This window comes from Akebia trifoliata, chromosome 7, assembly GCF_017979445.1.
Source record: "Akebia trifoliata isolate Shusen 1 chromosome 7, ASM1797944v1, whole genome shotgun sequence".
NCBI classification, from domain to species: domain Eukaryota; kingdom Viridiplantae; phylum Streptophyta; class Magnoliopsida; order Ranunculales; family Lardizabalaceae; genus Akebia; species Akebia trifoliata.
This window is the reverse complement of record NC_141381.1, coordinates 28,159,852-28,178,509: the sequence shown is the minus strand read 5'-3', so window position 1 is coordinate 28,178,509 and position 18,658 is coordinate 28,159,852. Positions and strand designations below refer to the sequence as shown.

At 35.4% G+C, this 18,658-nt stretch overlaps 3 protein-coding genes across 3 annotated transcripts; 2 read left to right on the top strand and 1 right to left on the bottom strand.

The window, feature by feature from the left end:
- The first annotated feature begins 1,514 nt into the window (after positions 1 to 1,514).
- On the top strand, positions 1,515 to 9,092 carry LOC147398775 (uncharacterized). Its single transcript, XM_086448071.1, has 10 exons — positions 1,515 to 2,065; positions 2,728 to 3,204; positions 3,878 to 4,035; positions 4,174 to 4,257; positions 4,384 to 4,436; positions 5,947 to 6,028; positions 6,745 to 6,852; positions 7,083 to 7,206; positions 7,432 to 7,517; positions 8,745 to 9,092. Exons 1-10 carry the CDS (start codon positions 1,690 to 1,692, stop codon positions 8,964 to 8,966), a joined length of 1,770 nt encoding a protein of 589 aa, XP_086304197.1. The 5' UTR covers positions 1,515 to 1,689; the 3' UTR covers positions 8,967 to 9,092.
- A 1,136-nt stretch (positions 9,093 to 10,228) lies between these two features.
- On the bottom strand, positions 10,229 to 13,045 carry LOC147398774 (Tetratricopeptide repeat (TPR)-like superfamily protein). The gene has a single exon (XM_086448072.1). The coding sequence runs from the start codon at positions 12,679 to 12,681 to the stop codon at positions 11,017 to 11,019; it is 1,665 nt and encodes a 554-aa protein (XP_086304198.1). The 5' UTR covers positions 12,682 to 13,045; the 3' UTR covers positions 10,229 to 11,016.
- A 3,184-nt stretch (positions 13,046 to 16,229) lies between these two features.
- LOC147398773 (disease resistance protein RPP8-like) lies at positions 16,230 to 18,410 on the top strand. The gene is made up of 2 exons (XM_086448070.1): positions 16,230 to 16,811; positions 17,651 to 18,410. Exons 1-2 carry the CDS (start codon positions 16,361 to 16,363, stop codon positions 18,322 to 18,324), a joined length of 1,125 nt encoding a protein of 374 aa, XP_086304196.1. The 5' UTR covers positions 16,230 to 16,360; the 3' UTR covers positions 18,325 to 18,410.
- Positions 18,411 to 18,658: the final 248 nt, after the last annotated feature.

Genomic DNA, 18,658 nt, shown 5'->3' with positions numbered 1-18,658 from the left:
TTAATACAGAAAAATATATATTATAATAGATACTTTGGATTAGTTCGGTTCTATTATACCCCTAATTCAGGATTGAACTAAATCAATCGGAAATTTTTTTTTACAATTTGCACCCGAACTAAGCCATGCTCAATCTGAATCAATCCAATCCAAAAAACTTCGGATTGATTCGGTTCTCGGATTTACCCAATCCAGTGTGCACCCCTAGTTACTACACCGATGACCCTACGTGTTTGTGGAGAAAGAGAACCTTACATCAAAGAGAATTGAGTTATTTGATGTAAGTCAAGAAAAAACACCTCAATAGATTTGCACAACCTCGTTAATGCTTTAAATATCCAAAATTCAATGGAGGCAATGTAGAACGTGAAACAATCAAGTATTTTAAATTATTTTAGCTTTCATGCAACTCGCAAGATTTGCATGGTTGTTAATTCGAAGCTGATATTGAAATGGAATAATGTGCCATTTGTTACTGTTTAATTTTTTTAGAGGCTGAACCTGTATGGGTGTGTTTAGGGGTGTAAGTTAATTCGGTTCAAACCGAGAATCGAATCAAACTGTGTGTTTTGGATTGGTTTGGTTTGATTTTTATTAAGTACGGTTCGGTTTCGAGTTTTAAAATGTAAAACCGATAGGTTCGGTTCAATTCTCGATTCAGACTTAATAAAAAACTGAACCAAACCGAAAACTGAACCAATAGTTTTTTTAAATATAATTTTTTTTTTTTCATTTTAAAAACCCTAACTACCATCTCTTTCTCTCTCTCTCTTTGTCGTTTCTCAATTGTCTCTTATAGCTGCGGGTTGGCGCTGTTGGCTGTTGGTTGTTCTTAACTCCGATGGCTGGTCGGTCTCTCTCTCTCTCTCGCGACTGCGGGCATGCGGCTAGGGTTAGTGGCTTTCGGGCTCTCTCAACTCCGACGAGCGACAGGTCGCCTCTTCGACTCTCTCTCTCTCTCTCTCTCACTCACATTAGTCATCTCTTACGGGTGAGGGTTGCGGGCTGCAATTGGTCTCTTCTTTTCTCCTTCCTCTAATCTTCTCCATTAGTAATGACAAAGGCGACGATTAGCTATCTCCAACTATTATGACTAACGAAGGTATTTTCCATTATTTTATTAATTAATTTGTATATTTTTTTTTAAATCATGGAACCAAACTGAATTAAGGTCGGTTTGGATTGGTTTGATTCTAGATCAAATGGTTTAATTCTGATTTGACGATCAATTTGATTCCGATTTTGCTCTGAACCAACCAAGTTGCACCCCTCGCTGTGTCTATATCGTTATTAGATTATCATATATTGAATTGATACTGAGAAAAAAATAATAATATTGAATGACAGTTAGATTATTATATATTGAATTAGTGCGGCAATATAATTTTTTAATTTATGAAAAGAGTCGAAGCGATGATGACATATTAGCGGTAATGCTTTACTGCCTACGTTCGACACTGAGTCCAACACTGAATTGACTGGAAGGGCATAGACAACCGTTGAATTTATAATTTGTATTTCGAGGAAATAAATCTATGGTTATATGTGCATTGTAAGATCAACTCAGCGTTAGGCCCAGCGTCCAATGCATGCAGTGTAGCACGACTCCAAAGCAATTAAACAGACAGTCTGCGCTCTTCGCTCCCTCCAAGCCTCTGACGTAGAAGAAGAACAATAAACAAGACCGCCATGAAAGCTCTACTGAATCCAAACCCTAAGTCCCCATCCTTCCTTTCAATCCAAAGCACCAATGACCGATGTTTGACGAACTATCAGAACCAACCATTTCTTAAATTCTATTTAAACAAAAAGCTCTGTTCGATTGGGCGAAAGAGGGGCTCGATTGCAAGAGTTGCTTTGGATTCGACAACAATTGATCAATTAGGGCTTCTGGAATCTGAACTTCGAAATCCCTCGATTTCAACTTCTTATCGAAGTTCGAAGATCCCGAAACCAAATCAGACTGTGTTGGAAGCTCAAGCTAGGGTTTGTACAGGGCCGACGCAGACGAAGCCTCTTGAAGAAAAGCAGGCGTTCGAGGTCTTGGATACAATTCTCAGATCAGGTAATTTCTTTTCTTTTTTTCCTCTTTATTTTATCAACTTTTTCTTTTAGAAGATAACAGATTAATTTTAAAGGTCTGTTTGCATCGCTACTATTATGCCTAATGTGTGTTTAAGAGGTTATTCAAACGAAAAGAAGAAAAAAAAAAAAAAAACATCTTTTGGGGCGAAAAACGCAAACATTTCAAATTGGATTTACTTGGGAAAAAAGCGTTAATCAAAACATATAAGAATCTTGTTTCCTTGATTTAAAAGATAATAAATTAATTTTATAGGTCGGTTTGGATCGCTATTATTATGCCAAATGTGTTTTTAAGAGATTATTCGAATGAGAAAAAAGAGAGTATCTTTTGGGGCAAAAAAAGAAAACATGAACATTTCAAATTGGATTTTTGGGGAAATCGTTAATCAAAACCTATAAAGATGTTGTTTCTTTGATTTAGAAGATAACAGATTAATTTTAAATGCCTGTTTGGATTGCTACTATTATGCCAAAGGTGCATTTAAGAGTTCCTTCGAGCAAAAAAGCATCATTTGCGGGAAAAAGACATAAATTTCAAATTGGAGTTATTTGGGAACATGTTAATCAAAAGCTGTAGGAGTGTTATTTCTTTGAATTTTCTTTTCTCGTTTTTGATATTTTGATTTATTTGTGTACTCTCAGCCAATGGGGAGCTCAAAGATGAGGAAGAAGTTTCTAAAGCGCAGCTCGGGGCATTTTTTGCCGCCATGACAATTCGGGCAAATGCATTTCCTGAAGCAACACAATGGAGTGAAGGGGAAAAGCGAGCGATGGACACTTATTGGCCACTTCTGGTCCGGGCTCTTCCGCCAGATGTAGTTTTCATAGCAGATCCTGAAGATTCAATAATGGGGATAGGTAGTTCAATTGGCCCCCAATATGTTGGAAATGACATTGCTGAGATGAGACTTGTGGGTGACCTGAGAGAAGTTTTGGCCGGTGGTCATCTTGGCTTCGATGAGGTCCAAGGTGTTTTAAGAGATGTTCTTCCGGTAGAAGATAGTATGTCAGGAAGAGTGAGAGAGTCATTGCTTTCGGCTTTCCTAATTGGTCAACGCATGAATATAGAAACGGATCGCGAGCTTAAAGCCTATTGCCTTGCTTTTGACAATGAACTTGGTAATAATGTCTCCAATTCTTCTCTTGATTTTCTGTTCTTTGGTCTAATGTCTATAAAGTAAATATGCTTCTCCCGAGAGTGAAAATTTGATGGTTTTTTTAATTTGAATTATTTTAGGTCTCCTTAAACACCACTATACCTGTTCTCTTTAATGCATGTTAATCAGGATCTAAATACTTAACTATGCTGTTATATGTTATCAGCAACATACGTGCCGTGCATCTTGATGCAACCTTTGGTGCACCATTTTTATCATGTAACCATAAACATTATCTTTTTTTGGTTGAATGTCTATATGAATCATTGTTTCACGTGTGTATGTATAATGCAACATGACGGTGTTACACAATTACTTTAAGATGGAGTCTTGCAGTCCCATTTTTTGTGTGTAAATGCCATATACGGTCTTGTGCTTGGTTTATATTGTTAACATGGTACCGATCAAAAGATAAAAATATTGTTAACATGGTGACTAAAAGAACTTTTTGAAATCATTCAGAAGCAATGGGTCTGTGAAATGTTTTTGTTACTCTGTTTCTTGTAGCCAGTATTTAATATCAATTACGTGGGATGATTTAGTTCTTGTACCCCATAGAAAGTACCAATATTATTCATCTCACAAGTCATGTCTCAAAATTTACCTGTACTTTTTTCATCTTGTTTTTTTATCAGGTCCTCCTCCAGTTGCTGATGTTCGATCTTTGACTCATTACGGTGAATCTTATGATGGAAATACACGTTTCTTCAGGAGTACATTGTTTGTTTCTGCGGTGAGAGCCTGTTATGGGGAATCTTGCCTGCTTCATGGTGTGGAATGGATGCCACCTAAGGTAAGCAAAAAATGATTTAAAGTAATTTTGCAGTTAATCACAAAATTTTCATAATCTGTATAATGAAAGCAGTTGCTGCTTGCTTTGTTGTATCTGGTACGAATTTCCTTTGAAATGTGGGATTGTTAAGGTATTCAGGGAGGTGTAACTGAAGAGCAAATGTTGAAGTTCATGGGCGCAAATACTCACTTATCCCTACTGCAAGCAAAAGAACTTCTTGAGGTGAACTTGTGATCCCTACATGCATCTTTACTGGTTCCATCACTAAGCTTGTTTCTCAAATCTACTTTTGTAGTTTTTTACTTTTATTTTATATTTTATATATAAGTAAATCCACGCTTTCTTCAGGATGAGGATGTTGGTTTTGCATATGTTAGTCAACGTGAAGCTCACCCATCTTTGTACGTTCATTTATCCATTTTCATCTCCATCAACCTTTTTTTTGTTATTTATATGTAAAGGTGTAAATTTGTTATGATATTTTTTGTGGGATTTAGGAAAAGTTCTTGGGGGTAGTAGCCCTTTGTTTTTCAACAATAAAGACATTGGGATAGAATAGGGTTCCCCTATGTGCAAGATAACTTTGGGAGACCCACCTTAGCTCATGAGTTTGGAATACTTTCTTCTTAATTGGTTTCTCCTGGCACATATAAATGTGCTATTTTTTATAGGAGCAGTAGTGGACTTGTTAGCTTTTCTGCTGTCACTAATGATGGCAAATAATTGCCTCTTTCCGTTGGAGGCAGTGGAAGCGGTGTCGGCCCTTGGAGACCGCTCCTTGATTTGTGGTAAACTATTTAAGAAATTGTGAAATTTAACAATTTTGACATTTGTGATCTGGCATGCTCCATGGATTTCATACTAGTCCCCTCACTCAAGTAATTTGGGTTTTTTATGTTTGATATTTATTTATTGATGCCCTCATTCATCTTAAGATGAGATAAAAAAGATTCAAGACTACATAATTTCTTTTATGGAGAAAAACAAAGTTAGATGATATTTTAATGAGACTGGTGTGGTGGTTATTTGCCTTTCTTTGATGGCTTGAGAACCTTTCCCTATCTCAATAGTACTTGTCGAGAAGCATGAATCTTTAGAGGGGCGACCTCAAACTTTCTATGAAGACTTTGTCTTTAGATGGGAAGCTTTGATAGATTGTTAGGAGCGTTTTGGGTTGGTCACCTTGACTGCCTTGTAGGTCTCTATTGTATTCTTTCCTCTCGTTAATGAATTTATACTTATCAAAAAAAAAAAAAATAGTACCTTCTCTTCTCACCATTTCCACATGTCTTATTATATTGGAGATAAGATACATTCTTATCATCTTATCAAGATTGATCATGCTTTTCTATATTTGAATTTTCTTGATTCTCTGCTATACTTTTGTTTTTTTGTTTTTTTTTTATAGTGTTAGCCCTGGCCTTAAATATGATAAAGTCATCCTATGCAATCTTTATGTTATGTTTATTTGTTTACTTTTTCTAAATATACTTTTTCACTTTTGAAGTGGATTGATATAACATACGAAAAAAGACTTACTAGTTTCTGAATTCATCATCTCTTTTTAAAAGATTAAATCATATCTGTTTTCCTGTGTTATCGTGTGCATAGTTTTTCACTGTAATTTCAATATCATCTACTGGGGTGTGACCTAGCATATCATATTTTTAGGAGTGAATTACTGATAACATACTAACAAGCTCATCTGGCACGGCCTCAGTATTCATACTCATCTACTTTTTCATTTTTTGATTAACTACCTGGGACCACATATTGGTACCAGTAATGGATGTTATGTCTAAGTGCTTTCCATAACCTAATGCATCTGATGATCTGTAAGATACAATTGCAACTCACAGCTTTATTTTATTCTAATAGATAAGCTGTGCAACACTCCTGTTTCTTTTGCAGTTTTTCATTAATAGCATTGAGGGAGCATATTAAAAAACGCCCACCACTTGCAACAGCTGAAAAAGTGCAGCAGTTTGTTAGAGTGAGTCATTTTACCTTTCAATAAAAAAGTTCAAAAAAATAAAAAGTTATAATAATGCACTACATAACGCATGAGGTCATTCTTGGCCCTTCACATTCAAAATCAATTATGCCATTTGATACCTTGAAGAACTTCAGCATCAAATAACATTTAGTTTTCTGCAGAGCTTATGCACACAATGGAGGTTTAAGTTTGTATTGTAAGTTCAAAACAGCTATTTTGATGACGATCACCCCCCCTCCCCCCCGCCCCACTTTTTTTTTTTTTTTTTTCTTCCAGTTTTTTGAACTTTTTATAACCAGGGAAATATTATAAATAAATAAAGTCTGCATATCACATGCGTGCATATATTGTGAATACCGCAATGCTATCTTGGTATTCTTTTGCCTCCTATTTGTATCTAAATTTTTTTATTTTCTTATATTTGACTTTTGTTAAAGTTTTTGATAAAGTTGAATGGGGAAGTAGTTTTCATTGCACTGACCCCAAAAACTTGGGATAGAACACAGCTGATGATGATTTTTGTTTGACTTATCTTGTGGGCATGACACTTCTTTTTCATATTGTCATATAAAGAAATAAATAGTATGTTCTGTGAATTGTGTTCCATGTACATGCCAGGATGCTATATTCAATAAATTGATGTAGTTTTGCCTCTATTATTGTTTTTTTTTTTGAGACAATTTTATTAAAAAAAAGAGGTTGTTTCCTGACAGGCTAGTGGAAAGGAAGCTATTGTTTCTGGATTTTATCATGAGGGTTATGAGGATCCTTTGTTAATGCTTATGAGAAGAAGAGGCATCCATTCTGGTTTGGTGGTTAAGGTTGGCACTTCACATTTATATCAGAAAGTCTTTGCACTTACAGATATCTATATATTTCCAATTTTGAGAGCCTCTAATTTAAATAAAATCCTGGAATTTGAAGTTGCCTTTGAAGTGGTTCTGGCAACATTAATATATCTGAAGAAGCCATCTCTAGATTTGTCCGGTTTCTATTCACAAAAGTCTTGGAGGGTAACCAAGTTTTTCTTTCAATCTTGCCGTTGGTGTAGGGTGAAGAAGGTGCACTCTCAATGACAACTAGACTGCGATCAAGAAATGCATCAAAAGGCCTTCCAGTGAACTATTGCTCAGGTTTCCGTTCATTGAGTTATCCATCTGCTTCTGAAGTCGATGGTATTGAGACTTCCTCTGCCTTTGCTTCTTCATTTTTCCCCCTTCTGTGTTTTTTTTTTTTTCTTCGCTTTTTAATTCTTTTTAATTCTCTTTGATTAGTTTAGAAACTTAGGTCCAAGCAGCTATAAGTGCTTCTGTCATTTAGAACATATTTCTTGAACATAGTTAATGGTCTTAGGCTCTTTGCACTGCACCATAAAATTCAATGCAAGTTCTTGATTGCAGGAGTTTCACGTGAGACTTTCAATCTTGAGGTCAATGCTAAAGATTATGGATTTGAGCCCACTGATACTCCAAGAACTGATAGATCGGTAAGGTGGTTTGACTATTCTTCTGTCTTCTTCTCCTAGCAAATGTTTCAAAATTGCTTGCTGTTGATAGACAATAATAAAAATGCTGGATACCCTATTAGCAATTTTGTATAATAATTCTTCCTTGGAAAATAATGGAATACCGTGTGATGTTTCTTAAATTCATCACCTGATTGGTAGGGAAGGGAAAGGTGTAGTTGTAAAAACAGGGCGTGAGCACTCGAGATTCCTACTTGCGCTTTGGATGGCCTCCATGTCTACTCAGAGCATGGATTTATTGAGCAATGTTGTGAAAATCAGATAGGATCGTATGATCATAAAGAGTTCCTCCGTGCCTAACTGGATTGTCTGCATGCTTTCCTTGTGAGGCTTGCTATATGATCTAAAATTTGGATCTTGTTATAAGATGATCTCAATAAATCTGGGCAACCCTCTTAACTCACCATGAATCTTTATCAAGTTGAGTTTCTCTGGAAATTCTTTAGTACTAAGTCTGGTTATAAGCATAGTTACAAAAAGCGTTGATTTGTTTTTGTAAGGGGTGACTCTTTAGTGATAATCCTAACTGAGCTGCGGAGTTTTGAAAAATAAATGCTTTATATTATGTTTAAAATATGAATTTTGTTTAATATTATGTTTAAAATACGGTTTGAACTAACGTTCGGAGCATAATACAATTCTCGTTTGTGGGAACTAATGTTTGGAGCATAACGTAACTCATTTGTGCGAACTAATGTTCGGAGTGAAACACAACGCTCGTTTGTGTGAAGTAACGTTTAGAGCAAAACGCCACTAGAGTGAAATAATGTTCGGAGCTAAATGCAACTATTGTTTGTGCTAATTGAGTTTGGAGCGTAATGCAACTCTAGTTTGTACGAACTAATGTTTGGAGCGTAGCACAACTCTCATTTGTGAGAACTAACGTTTGGAGCATTCATAAGTCAACAATATATGTTTTTATTTTTCCAAATTTTACTGACTTTGCTAACTGTTTCCCGTTTTTTCCAAAATTTTCCCCAGCTGAATTATTCCAGAACCCCGATTTTGTCACTATGCTTAAAAGAAAACCATGGATAGTTCAAGTAGAATTCATAATACTTCTGCATGTTTCTCTTATTGGGTGACATTACATTTATCTGTTTTACTCTGTATATTTTCTTTTTTTCCTTTTTGGCTATGAGTTTTCTGACAATGAATTTGTCTCTTTTTTTAATATATATATAATAGGTTTTGAGAAATATAGAATTGGGTTTAGCAGCACTTCGTGGTGAAAAAGGACCAGCTTATGACCGGATAGTCTTGAACGCTGGAATGGTGGACCATTTGCTGGGATGTGATGGTGCAGAAGACGTGTCCTCGGCATTGAATAGAGCCAGAGAAGCCATTGATAGTGGTAAAGCTCTTAACAGGATTTTGAATTACATAAAGATCTCTCACAAAGTGAAGTAAAACAGCCCCTTGTGCTTTCCTCTACATCTCTCTGTGCTTATTCGAGGTTGAATTTGTGTTATAATCAGTGTTACTTATCAATAAAGGAGGAAAGAAAAAGAAAACTTACTTAACCAATTTTCCTTATTTTCCTAGCTCATTTTCATTCTAGCTTTTTGTTAACTTTTGGATACTTTTCTTTCTCAGTTCCTAGGAAATGAAAAATCACCAACTGAAAATTTACTTGATTGTGGAGCAAAAGAGCTTCATAGCTTGGAATCCCTCATAATGTTTTTAAGCACACCATTATCATTCAGTATTAGGGGGGATGTCATTCATCCAACATAAGAGCTTCTTTGCTTGGAATTCCTTATAATGTTTTTTAGCACACCATTGTCATTCAGTGTGTTGCCCAAATAAGCATTCAACATATCCCACCCATTTTTGCCATTACGTTCTATTTAGAGTTATATCCTGTGTACCAAGGCATTTTATGAATCTTTTCTATATCAATCTACATCATTTTTTGCCTTCCCCTAGCTGAAGTTTTACTTATGCGTATGACATGGTAACTGGCATATTCAAGTTACCTGCTAATTTTCATCATGGCCATTTTCAAAACAGTAGAAATTTCTTTTGTAAGGAACATTTTCTAAGCTGAAATTCTATTGGATGATTAGGGGAAAGTTTTACTCAAGATTTAGAAAAAAGTCTTAACATCACTGCATTGCCCTAGATCCGCTTTTTTTAGGCAAAACAGAAAGATGGTTGTCTAGGGAGCATATATAATACACCTTGGGATGGTTTGGACTTGTGTCTCTCTTACACACAAGCACAAGTGTAAGCGTGTGTGCACGTGCACTTAGGCACTTCATTCTCTATTAAGATTGGAATGCCAATCATACATATATACACGTTTGGAGGCCCTAAAGAGAGCCAAACATTGTGCCGAACATTTTTCAAAATAGGGGTTAGAAGTTTTGGATTGAACTGATTTTTTGTGAGGATGATCTCTATGATGAAGAGATCATCCTCACCAAAAATCAGTTCGTTCCGAAACTTCTTACCCTAGTTTACAAGTTGAAGAATCGTGGACTGTCCAATTTTTGTAAACCGCTTTTGATGGGGTTAGAAGTTCAGAATGGGTAATTGCGATGCCATTTTGAAGAACATTTTTTTTTACAGAAATCAACTACTTCACAAAGTTATTCAATCAATATACCTATTACATTTGAAGTGGGCTAATACCCATTGCTCTGTTGGTTGACATATAGCAATGCAACTTTGATGTAAATAGAACTATAATGCCAAAACTACAAATAATTTAAGTATAATGCCAGATGAAGATAGATATCAGTTGCTGCATGAGTCGTGATGAATGTATGTGGTTGGCGTGGCAAGGGCACAGAACCATAGATATTTTTTCTTTGGGATACACAACTAAAAGGATCTGCAGTTCTGTGCCCTTGCCACATCAGCCGCACACAGACCGCGTATGATTTACCGCGTGCATGCATCATTAGTCTTACTGCATATACAAGTTTGGAAAATCTTATTTCCCTCCTACTGCCTGCCATGTTGCAATCCATTCCAACAGTCAGAACACTTTGATATTCATATTTGGGATTGACCTCCTTTCTGAAGCTGAATGGGATTGTTGAAGACTTGTGTTATGGGAGGTTATGTTTTTGTAGTTGGGACTAGAGGATGTAACGATCGAGAGCTTGCCCAAGAAAGTGCATTTAGGCCTGATGAGATAATAGTTAAATCAGCTTCTAGAGAGTCTTCTGGAACTTACAAATCAGTGTGTCAGATGGAATGGAAGTTGACAGCAATGTTCAGCGGGGGTGTGAAGGCTTGACCCAACTTAGAAGCCTGGGAGTGACGAAGAACAAAAGGGTGAGTTTCCCAAGCTTGAAGAGGGAGCCCAGTCAAACTTGAGTTACTCCACGGTCCACACGCACAAGCGTTTGAAATGGACAATGCTCCAGGTTGGGTTGAGGTCCCAAATCAATTCAGTTGTCCGTCCCATATAGTTGGGATATAATGTAGGAGATGATAAAGACATTAATTAGATATTACCATCTCCAATCCAACTAATACCAGGCGTTTTCCGCAATCCTGCTCCCATCATATCATCTCTCAACTTCTGCACATCATCCCATTTCCCATCCAAGGCATATATGTTTGAAAGCATGACTCTATAAGCAGTTTTCTTGGGCACAAACGCAGAGAGCTGACGGGCCACAATCTCACCCAACTTGGAATTTCCATGAATGACACAACCCGACAATAGTGCACCCAAAACACCAGAATCTGGAGGCATTGCCATGGTCTGGATAAGATCATAAGCTGCTTCTAATTCTCCAGCATTCCCAAGAAGCTTCACCATGTATATGTAATGCTCCTGCCTTGCTGGGATACCATATTCGTCTACCATTCTTTTAAACAAACTACAACCTTCTTTGACAAATCCAGCATTACTACAAGCACAGAGGAGAGCAGAGAACGTTGATTGATCAGGTTTAAATCCCTTATTCAACATCTGCTCAAACATTCTGAAGGCCTGGGAGAAGAATCCATGTAAACCGAGCCCCAAAATTACAGAATTATAGGCGACAATGTTTTTTTCTGGCATAATTTCAAAAATCCGAACTCCAAAACTAGCGAAACCACACTTAGAGTACATAACTATGAGAGCAGAAGCAACCATAGACTGTGACTCAAATCCATGCCGAAGAACAAAACCATGGATCTCCCTACCAAGCACAACCATCGCCAACCGAGCACAATCTGCCAATACACAAGCAATTAAGACATGATCTGCTGTTTGACCTTTGTTAGTCATTTCTTTGAATAAGAGAAGGGCCTCTTCACTGTCTCCATACTGTGAAAATCCAGTTATCAAAGAAGACCAAAGAACTAAATCAGGCTGAGATAAACTTCGAAAAACTCTACAAGCTGAATGCAAGCAATTACACCTCGAGTACATAGTCACGAGCGAACTTTCTACATGGGCATTGGAATCAAACCCAAATTTCAAACAGAAACCATGAATTCCTTGGCCGATTTTTAACAAGCAAGGATCACCGAAACCCGATATCAATCCAACAAGAGTGTACCCATCTGGGTTTCTCCCCATGTTCCTCATGCTACTAAACAGTTCTAAACCTTTATCGGAACATCCAACGTGCCCATAACCCGTGACCATTGAATTCCACAGAATCAAATCTGGTTCCTTTATCCCATTGAACACCCCACAAGCTTCATCAACTAAGCCTAGTTTTGAGTAAGCATTCACAAGTGCACTACTAGAAACCGAATCAGATCCTAAACCCGATACGATGACTACTCCATGAACAATTCTCAGTCCAACCTGATCCGAATTTTCCATACATGCACGTAAGATGCACGCGAAGGAGTAATTATCGGGTTTGGTTTCTGAATTACGCATCTGTTTGAATAGAGAGAATGCATGGTGGAATTTGAGGGCTTGGGCGTAAGCTCTGATAATGGAATTCCAGAGATAGACACTTCTGTTGGGAGTTTTATCAAATAGAATGCGAGCTGAATGAAGGTCATCATTGATGGCATAGAATCGGATGATTCTGGTGGCGTAAAATGGGTCGCATGAGAGGTGGGCCCTGATGATCAAGCCATGTACTTGCTTGGTTATTGATAGGGTCTGATGAGATTGTGAAAGTTGGAAAAGAAGGGAAGACAACCAAAAGCACATTTAAATGAGGCTAGTTTTGTAAATTGGGATGCCTTGGTACACGTACTGGGGATTGCCTTACCTCATTGTCTTTCAAACAACTCTCTCTTTTATCTCTTTCTCTTTCAAAAGTGCATTTTAACAATTGAAGTGTAGATTCATCAACAGATGCGATTTGGTATCATTTTTGTTTACAAATACAAAAACGCCACTACGATAATGCAACTCCTGGAACACCCATGTGTCGAACAACTCTCTTTGTATGTGTTATGTACGAAGTATAGTGCTTATTACAGGGAACATGGAAGCCATATGAATAAGTTTTTTCTCTTCTATAGATCATCCAACACACATAATCAATAAGGTATCCAAAAGATTTTATGACTTGTTCACTCTTTTTTATTTAATTAATTTATTTTATTTTTATCTCCATAACGTAGGACACACACAATTAATATCAGAAAATTTTCTTATATGAGTATCAATATGATACATTAATTCTAAAAGATTTTACAACTTGTCAAATCTCCTTTCAACAATAATTTCTTTTTTTGTTTGTATCATTCGTTAATCTAAACATGTTACATTCAATAAATTAATTTCTTTTCTGTCTACTGCATATTTTGCAACACACATAATCAATTATAATAGATCTTAAGAAAATCTGTCCAAGGAGATTGAGTGAAGAATTGCAAACATGGTTAATGACGGGAATTGATCTTTACGAACATCGTGAATCATAAACCATTTTGGAAAATGAAGAAAAAAATCAATCAGAATTTAAAATAATTATTTAATTAATTAATTATATAAAAAACCAAGACTCAAATCCACCAAGAACAAAACCATGGATCTCCCTTCCTTCGTTATTTGGAAAATGAAGAAAAAAATCAATCAGAATTTAAAATAATTATTTAATTAATTAATTACATAAAAAAAATTAATCTTACATAAATCCTAATTGTTTACAACATTTGAGCGGATCCTCTGTAGTACTTTTTCCCTGAAGTTCTTATAGTGATTTTCAACTGTTGAGGCAGTTCGTTCACTTTGAACTAGTACTTTACAAAGAATGGTCGGCTTTTCAAAACTGATGGGTTCAACTGATTGAACCGTCGATTCTCATGAACCGGATTCTTGAAAACTAGAAAATTGTGATAACTAAAAATTATTATTATTATTATTATTATTTTTAAAGAAAGGAAGTTGAAAAGCTTTGTAGATTTGAAGAAAATACCAATGATTCGCGAAAGAGTCCATGAATTCCTTTCTTTTTTTTTCCTCTTACTTGATTTCTAATTTTTATATATTTAAAAATTATTTAATGAATACAAATCGGTGTGATCAAATTGAGCCACAATTGAATGCTCATTCAACCATTTGAGAAAATTTTCAGTTCGATCATGGGTCCAGTTTTGAAAACTTTGGTCATGAATGTGGGCCTTTGATTTGTTTTAAGTAAAGGAAGGCATCTAACATTAAACTACACAAAACTTTGCTTTCTCTACCTATTTCATGGAAATAGAGGTTAGCTTGGTTTTAAAACTTTGGTCATGAGTAGGAGAGGCAATCTGAACATGATCCTTGCACACAACTTGAAAACGACACGGAATTAGTGAGTTTGGATCATAATAGAACCAACCTTGTCTAACACAATTATTAAATGGGTTGGATTTGGGTTTTAGGTGTTAACCTGCCCAACCTATTTACACATTTAGTTATTCTGTCATTAACATGTAATTTTAAATATATTAATAATTATTTAAGATTTTTTTTTTTAATTACTCATTTTTTCTAGAATTTCCTAGAATTTTTTCATAGCAATTTTTTTAATTTATCAAATTCTATAAAATATAAATAGTGTTTTAAGATATTTTTAAATTAATAAACAGTTAAATTTTAATTTGGAAAAGAAAAAACACTTTTCTTAATAAGTTATTTATTTATATTTATATTTTTTTCATTAAAATGTAGAGGTATGTGTTTGTTTGATTCCTAATATATATTGGCAAAGTGACTCTCAGTAAGATTTAAGATCTTACAAAGTAAGGTTATTATGTCTCATGTGATAATGAAATACACTTAGCTAATAATAATAATAATATTGAGAAACACTTTCCTTACTAAGTTAGTAAGGAAAATTTTCTGACTACATCACCTTATGGCATTCAAAAACATGATCTGATGCTATATAACTGTAAAGGAAAAAATTCTATGAACTTTGAAAGAAAAAATCAAAGAAAGTTATTTTTCACCATTGAACTTATTTTACGGTTGTGTGACTTTATTTTTACTAATGATATTTTATTTTTGGTGGTGGAAATGAAACTTATTTTTTTTAATAAAGATTAGAATTTTATTAAATAGGTTATCAGGTATACCTATTTATAAATGGATTGGGTTTGGGTTTGGTAGATTTTCATAATACTTTACCTCAACATGACATGAACCTAACCCGACCCATTGCTACCGCTAATCATATGATTGTGTGGAACTTTGAATTGTTCAAAGTCAAGAAAGGCAACTAACATTGATTGGTCATGAGTAGGAGAGGCAATCTGAACATGATCCTTGAATACGACTTGGAAACAACATGAAATTAGTGGGTTTGAGTCATAATAATGCCAATCCGCTAACACGATTATTAAATGGGTTGGATTTGGGTTCTAGGTGTTAATCCGCCCAACTTGTTTAAGCAAGTTTAGTTATTTTATCATTAACGTGTAATTTTAAATATATTAACAATTATTTAAGATTTTTTTAAATTACTCATTTTTTTATAGAATTTCCTAGAATTTTTTCATAATATATTTTTTTATTTATCAAATTCTATAAAATATAAAGGGTGTTTTAAAATATTTTTAAATTAATATTTATTTATACTTATATTTTTTTCATTAAAATGTAGAGGTATGTAATGTTTGATCCTAATATATATTAGCAAAATGACTTTCAGTAAGATTTAAGATCTTACAAAGTAAGGTTATCATGTCTCATGTGATAATGAAATACACCTTGCTTAATTAATAATAATAATAATATTGAAAAATACTTTTTTTTACGTAGTTAGTAAGGAAAGTTTTCTGACCACATCACTTTATGGCATCCAAAAACACGATCTGATACTACATGATTGCAAAGAAATTTTTTTTTACAAACTTTAAAAGAAGAAATTAAAAGAAAATTATTTTTCACCATTGAACTTATTTTACAGTTGTGTGACTTTATTTTTCGTAAAGATATTTTATTTTTGATGGTGAAAATAAAATTTATTTTTTTAAAACAAGAATTAAAATTTTATTAAATAGATTATCAGGTATACTTATTTATAAATGGGTTGGGTTCGGTAATATTTTACCTCAACACGACATGAGCCTGACCCGACCCGATCCATTGCCAGCACTAATCATATGATTGTGTGGAACTTTGAATTGATTAAAGTCAAGAAAGGCAACTGACATTGAAGTAGGTAAAACATTGCTTTCTCTGCCAATTGGTTTCATGGAAATAGATGTTTGCTTTTGGTAAATTTTTTTTTTTTTTTTTTTTATGAGTATTTTTAATTTGTTAAAAGACCTTGTTGACTAGTCTTTTCATCTGTATCATGTAGTATTACTGATCTCTCATTTTTGTTGAAGACATCATCATTATCATCAAGGTTTCTTGTTTTTGATCTCTTCTCTTCATCAGAAATTAAGAAATGGCAGATGCCTTAGTAGCATTCTTCCTTCAGAGAGTGAATTCCTTGTTAGTAGAAGAGACCAAAACATTTTCGGGTGTGGAAGACCAAATTCGTTTACTTAAGACCAAACTTTCAGATCTACAAGCTCAAATCCCATTTTTCATTAGGAAACTCATTGAGATCAGTTACTTCAGTACTGGACATGCTACGCAAACCCCAGAAGTGGAAAATTGGTTGGTTAAGGTGAGAGAAATCATTTACAGTGCAGATGATTGTATCGATCTCTTCATCGTTCAATTCATGAATAGCCAAGATGAAGATGGGTCGACAATTGTCAAATTCAGGAATGAATTGAGGAGGATCAACCAACGTCTCGACAAAATTCTGGATAACAAGTATCAACAAGAACTGGAGGTAAAAAATAACATGAAGAGCGCTTCTCAATCTAGTGGTGGTGATGATGATGAAGGTGAACAATCTATATGGCTTCTTTTGTATTAAAATACAGTAGTTTGCCGTATTACCTTAAATCCTGCTTATGGTACTGTTGCACTTTTAGATTCAGTTTTATAGAGACAGAGAAATTGGTTCAACTATTGATGGCAGAAGGACTAATACAAGAAATTCAAGGAAAGAGAATGGAGGATGTAGCACATGAAAATATCAACGAGTTACTTGACCTGGGAATGCTTCATGTTTTACCTCGCTTCGGGGATATAGTTGTTCCCAGTCGATATCACAAATTTCTTCTCGGAGTAGCAGAGGATGAAAATTTCTTTGTTACCAATGCAAGTTCAGATTATTACATCCCAATCTCTGCCCGCCATGTCTCAATCAAGGACATTGATGAGAAAGAGAAAGAGAAAGAGAAAAGCCCACCCAACTTCAAAATTTTAAATCTCCCATTACGATCTTTATTTATTCGTGGGATCCCTCGCAAGCACAATTCCTATCAGAATTCTATGTTCTGTAGTTCAATAATTTTGCGGGTATTGGACCTCAAATCTATTAATATTAAGAACATGCCTGAAGAAGTGGGGAATCTGATACACTTAAGGTATCTCGGTTTAGATGAATGTTGTTTGGATAATCTTCCAAATAGCATCAGTAGGCTTCAAAACCTACAAACTCTTTCTATTTGTGGAATGAATGTCCTACCAAGTGGAATTCTGAATCTTGTACAATTGAGGCACCTTATAATGGATAGGGGGCCATATCTTTTTCCGAGGCTAAATCCTTATGAGACTAAGGTCCCAAGAGGGATAGGGGGATTGAAAAACCTCCAGACTCTAACTGGTTTGTATGCAGGTGGTGGCATTGCCAAGGAGTTAAGTAACTTGACGCAATTAAGAAAGCTTGGAGTCAGAGATTTGTCGGATGATCATACAAGTGACCTGTGTACTTCTATAGTGAAGATGACTGGACTTCTCTCATTGTCTCTAGTAGTAGAGAAAAGCTACAGTAAGGATTCACTGCTACCCTCCTTGGAACAATTCTCCCCTCCACCACTCCTTCGATTTCTTCATTTGGAGGGGCGTCTGACAGAGTTGCCAGACTGGCTCAGCTCAATTCGAAACCTCACTCACCTATCATTAAGCTTCTCCTATTTATCTGATTTGGTCCTTCCGTTTCTTCCTAATTTGAAACATCTCACTTTGAAGGAAGCCTACAAAACAAAGCTCATTGGCAGAGAATTTTGTGGGTCGAATGGGTTTCCTAGTCTTGAAGTTCTCGTTATAGACAATGAAAAACTAGTTGAATGGACAGAGCTTGAAGTAGGTGCTCTGCCAAGCTTGAAATACCTCTGCTTCGAAAATTGTTACAGCTTGAGGACTCTCCCAGACGGTTTGCAATTAATTACCACACTCAAAGAACTGAAGATTAACCCTTTACATGGTGATCTTGCACGGAAGTTGAGTCCCAAAGGAGGAAGAGAAAATTACAAGATCAAACACATCCCAGTGATTTGGCCAAAATTCTGATTTGTGGTTCCAAATTGCTTGTTTTTGTATCACATGGATTGTAAATATAATCTTGATGATGAAATGAATTCTCACATTTATTGTCACTCGATAGCGTCACTCTAGAATTTTTTTTTTCATAAGATCATAAAAACCAGAGGGATTGCCATCCCAATTGCAAGAGACTCCTGCATGTAGCTTGTACCAGCTTTTAGGCCTTCCCCAAATAACGAAACACTTTGTGGTTCATGGAAGTTCTCAAATAAATTGTCTCAGCCAATTTGGCAAGTGAAAGCCCGTGATGGGTAATCTTGGATATACAAATGCTTGACCAAAAATTTCCAAATCTAAAAGT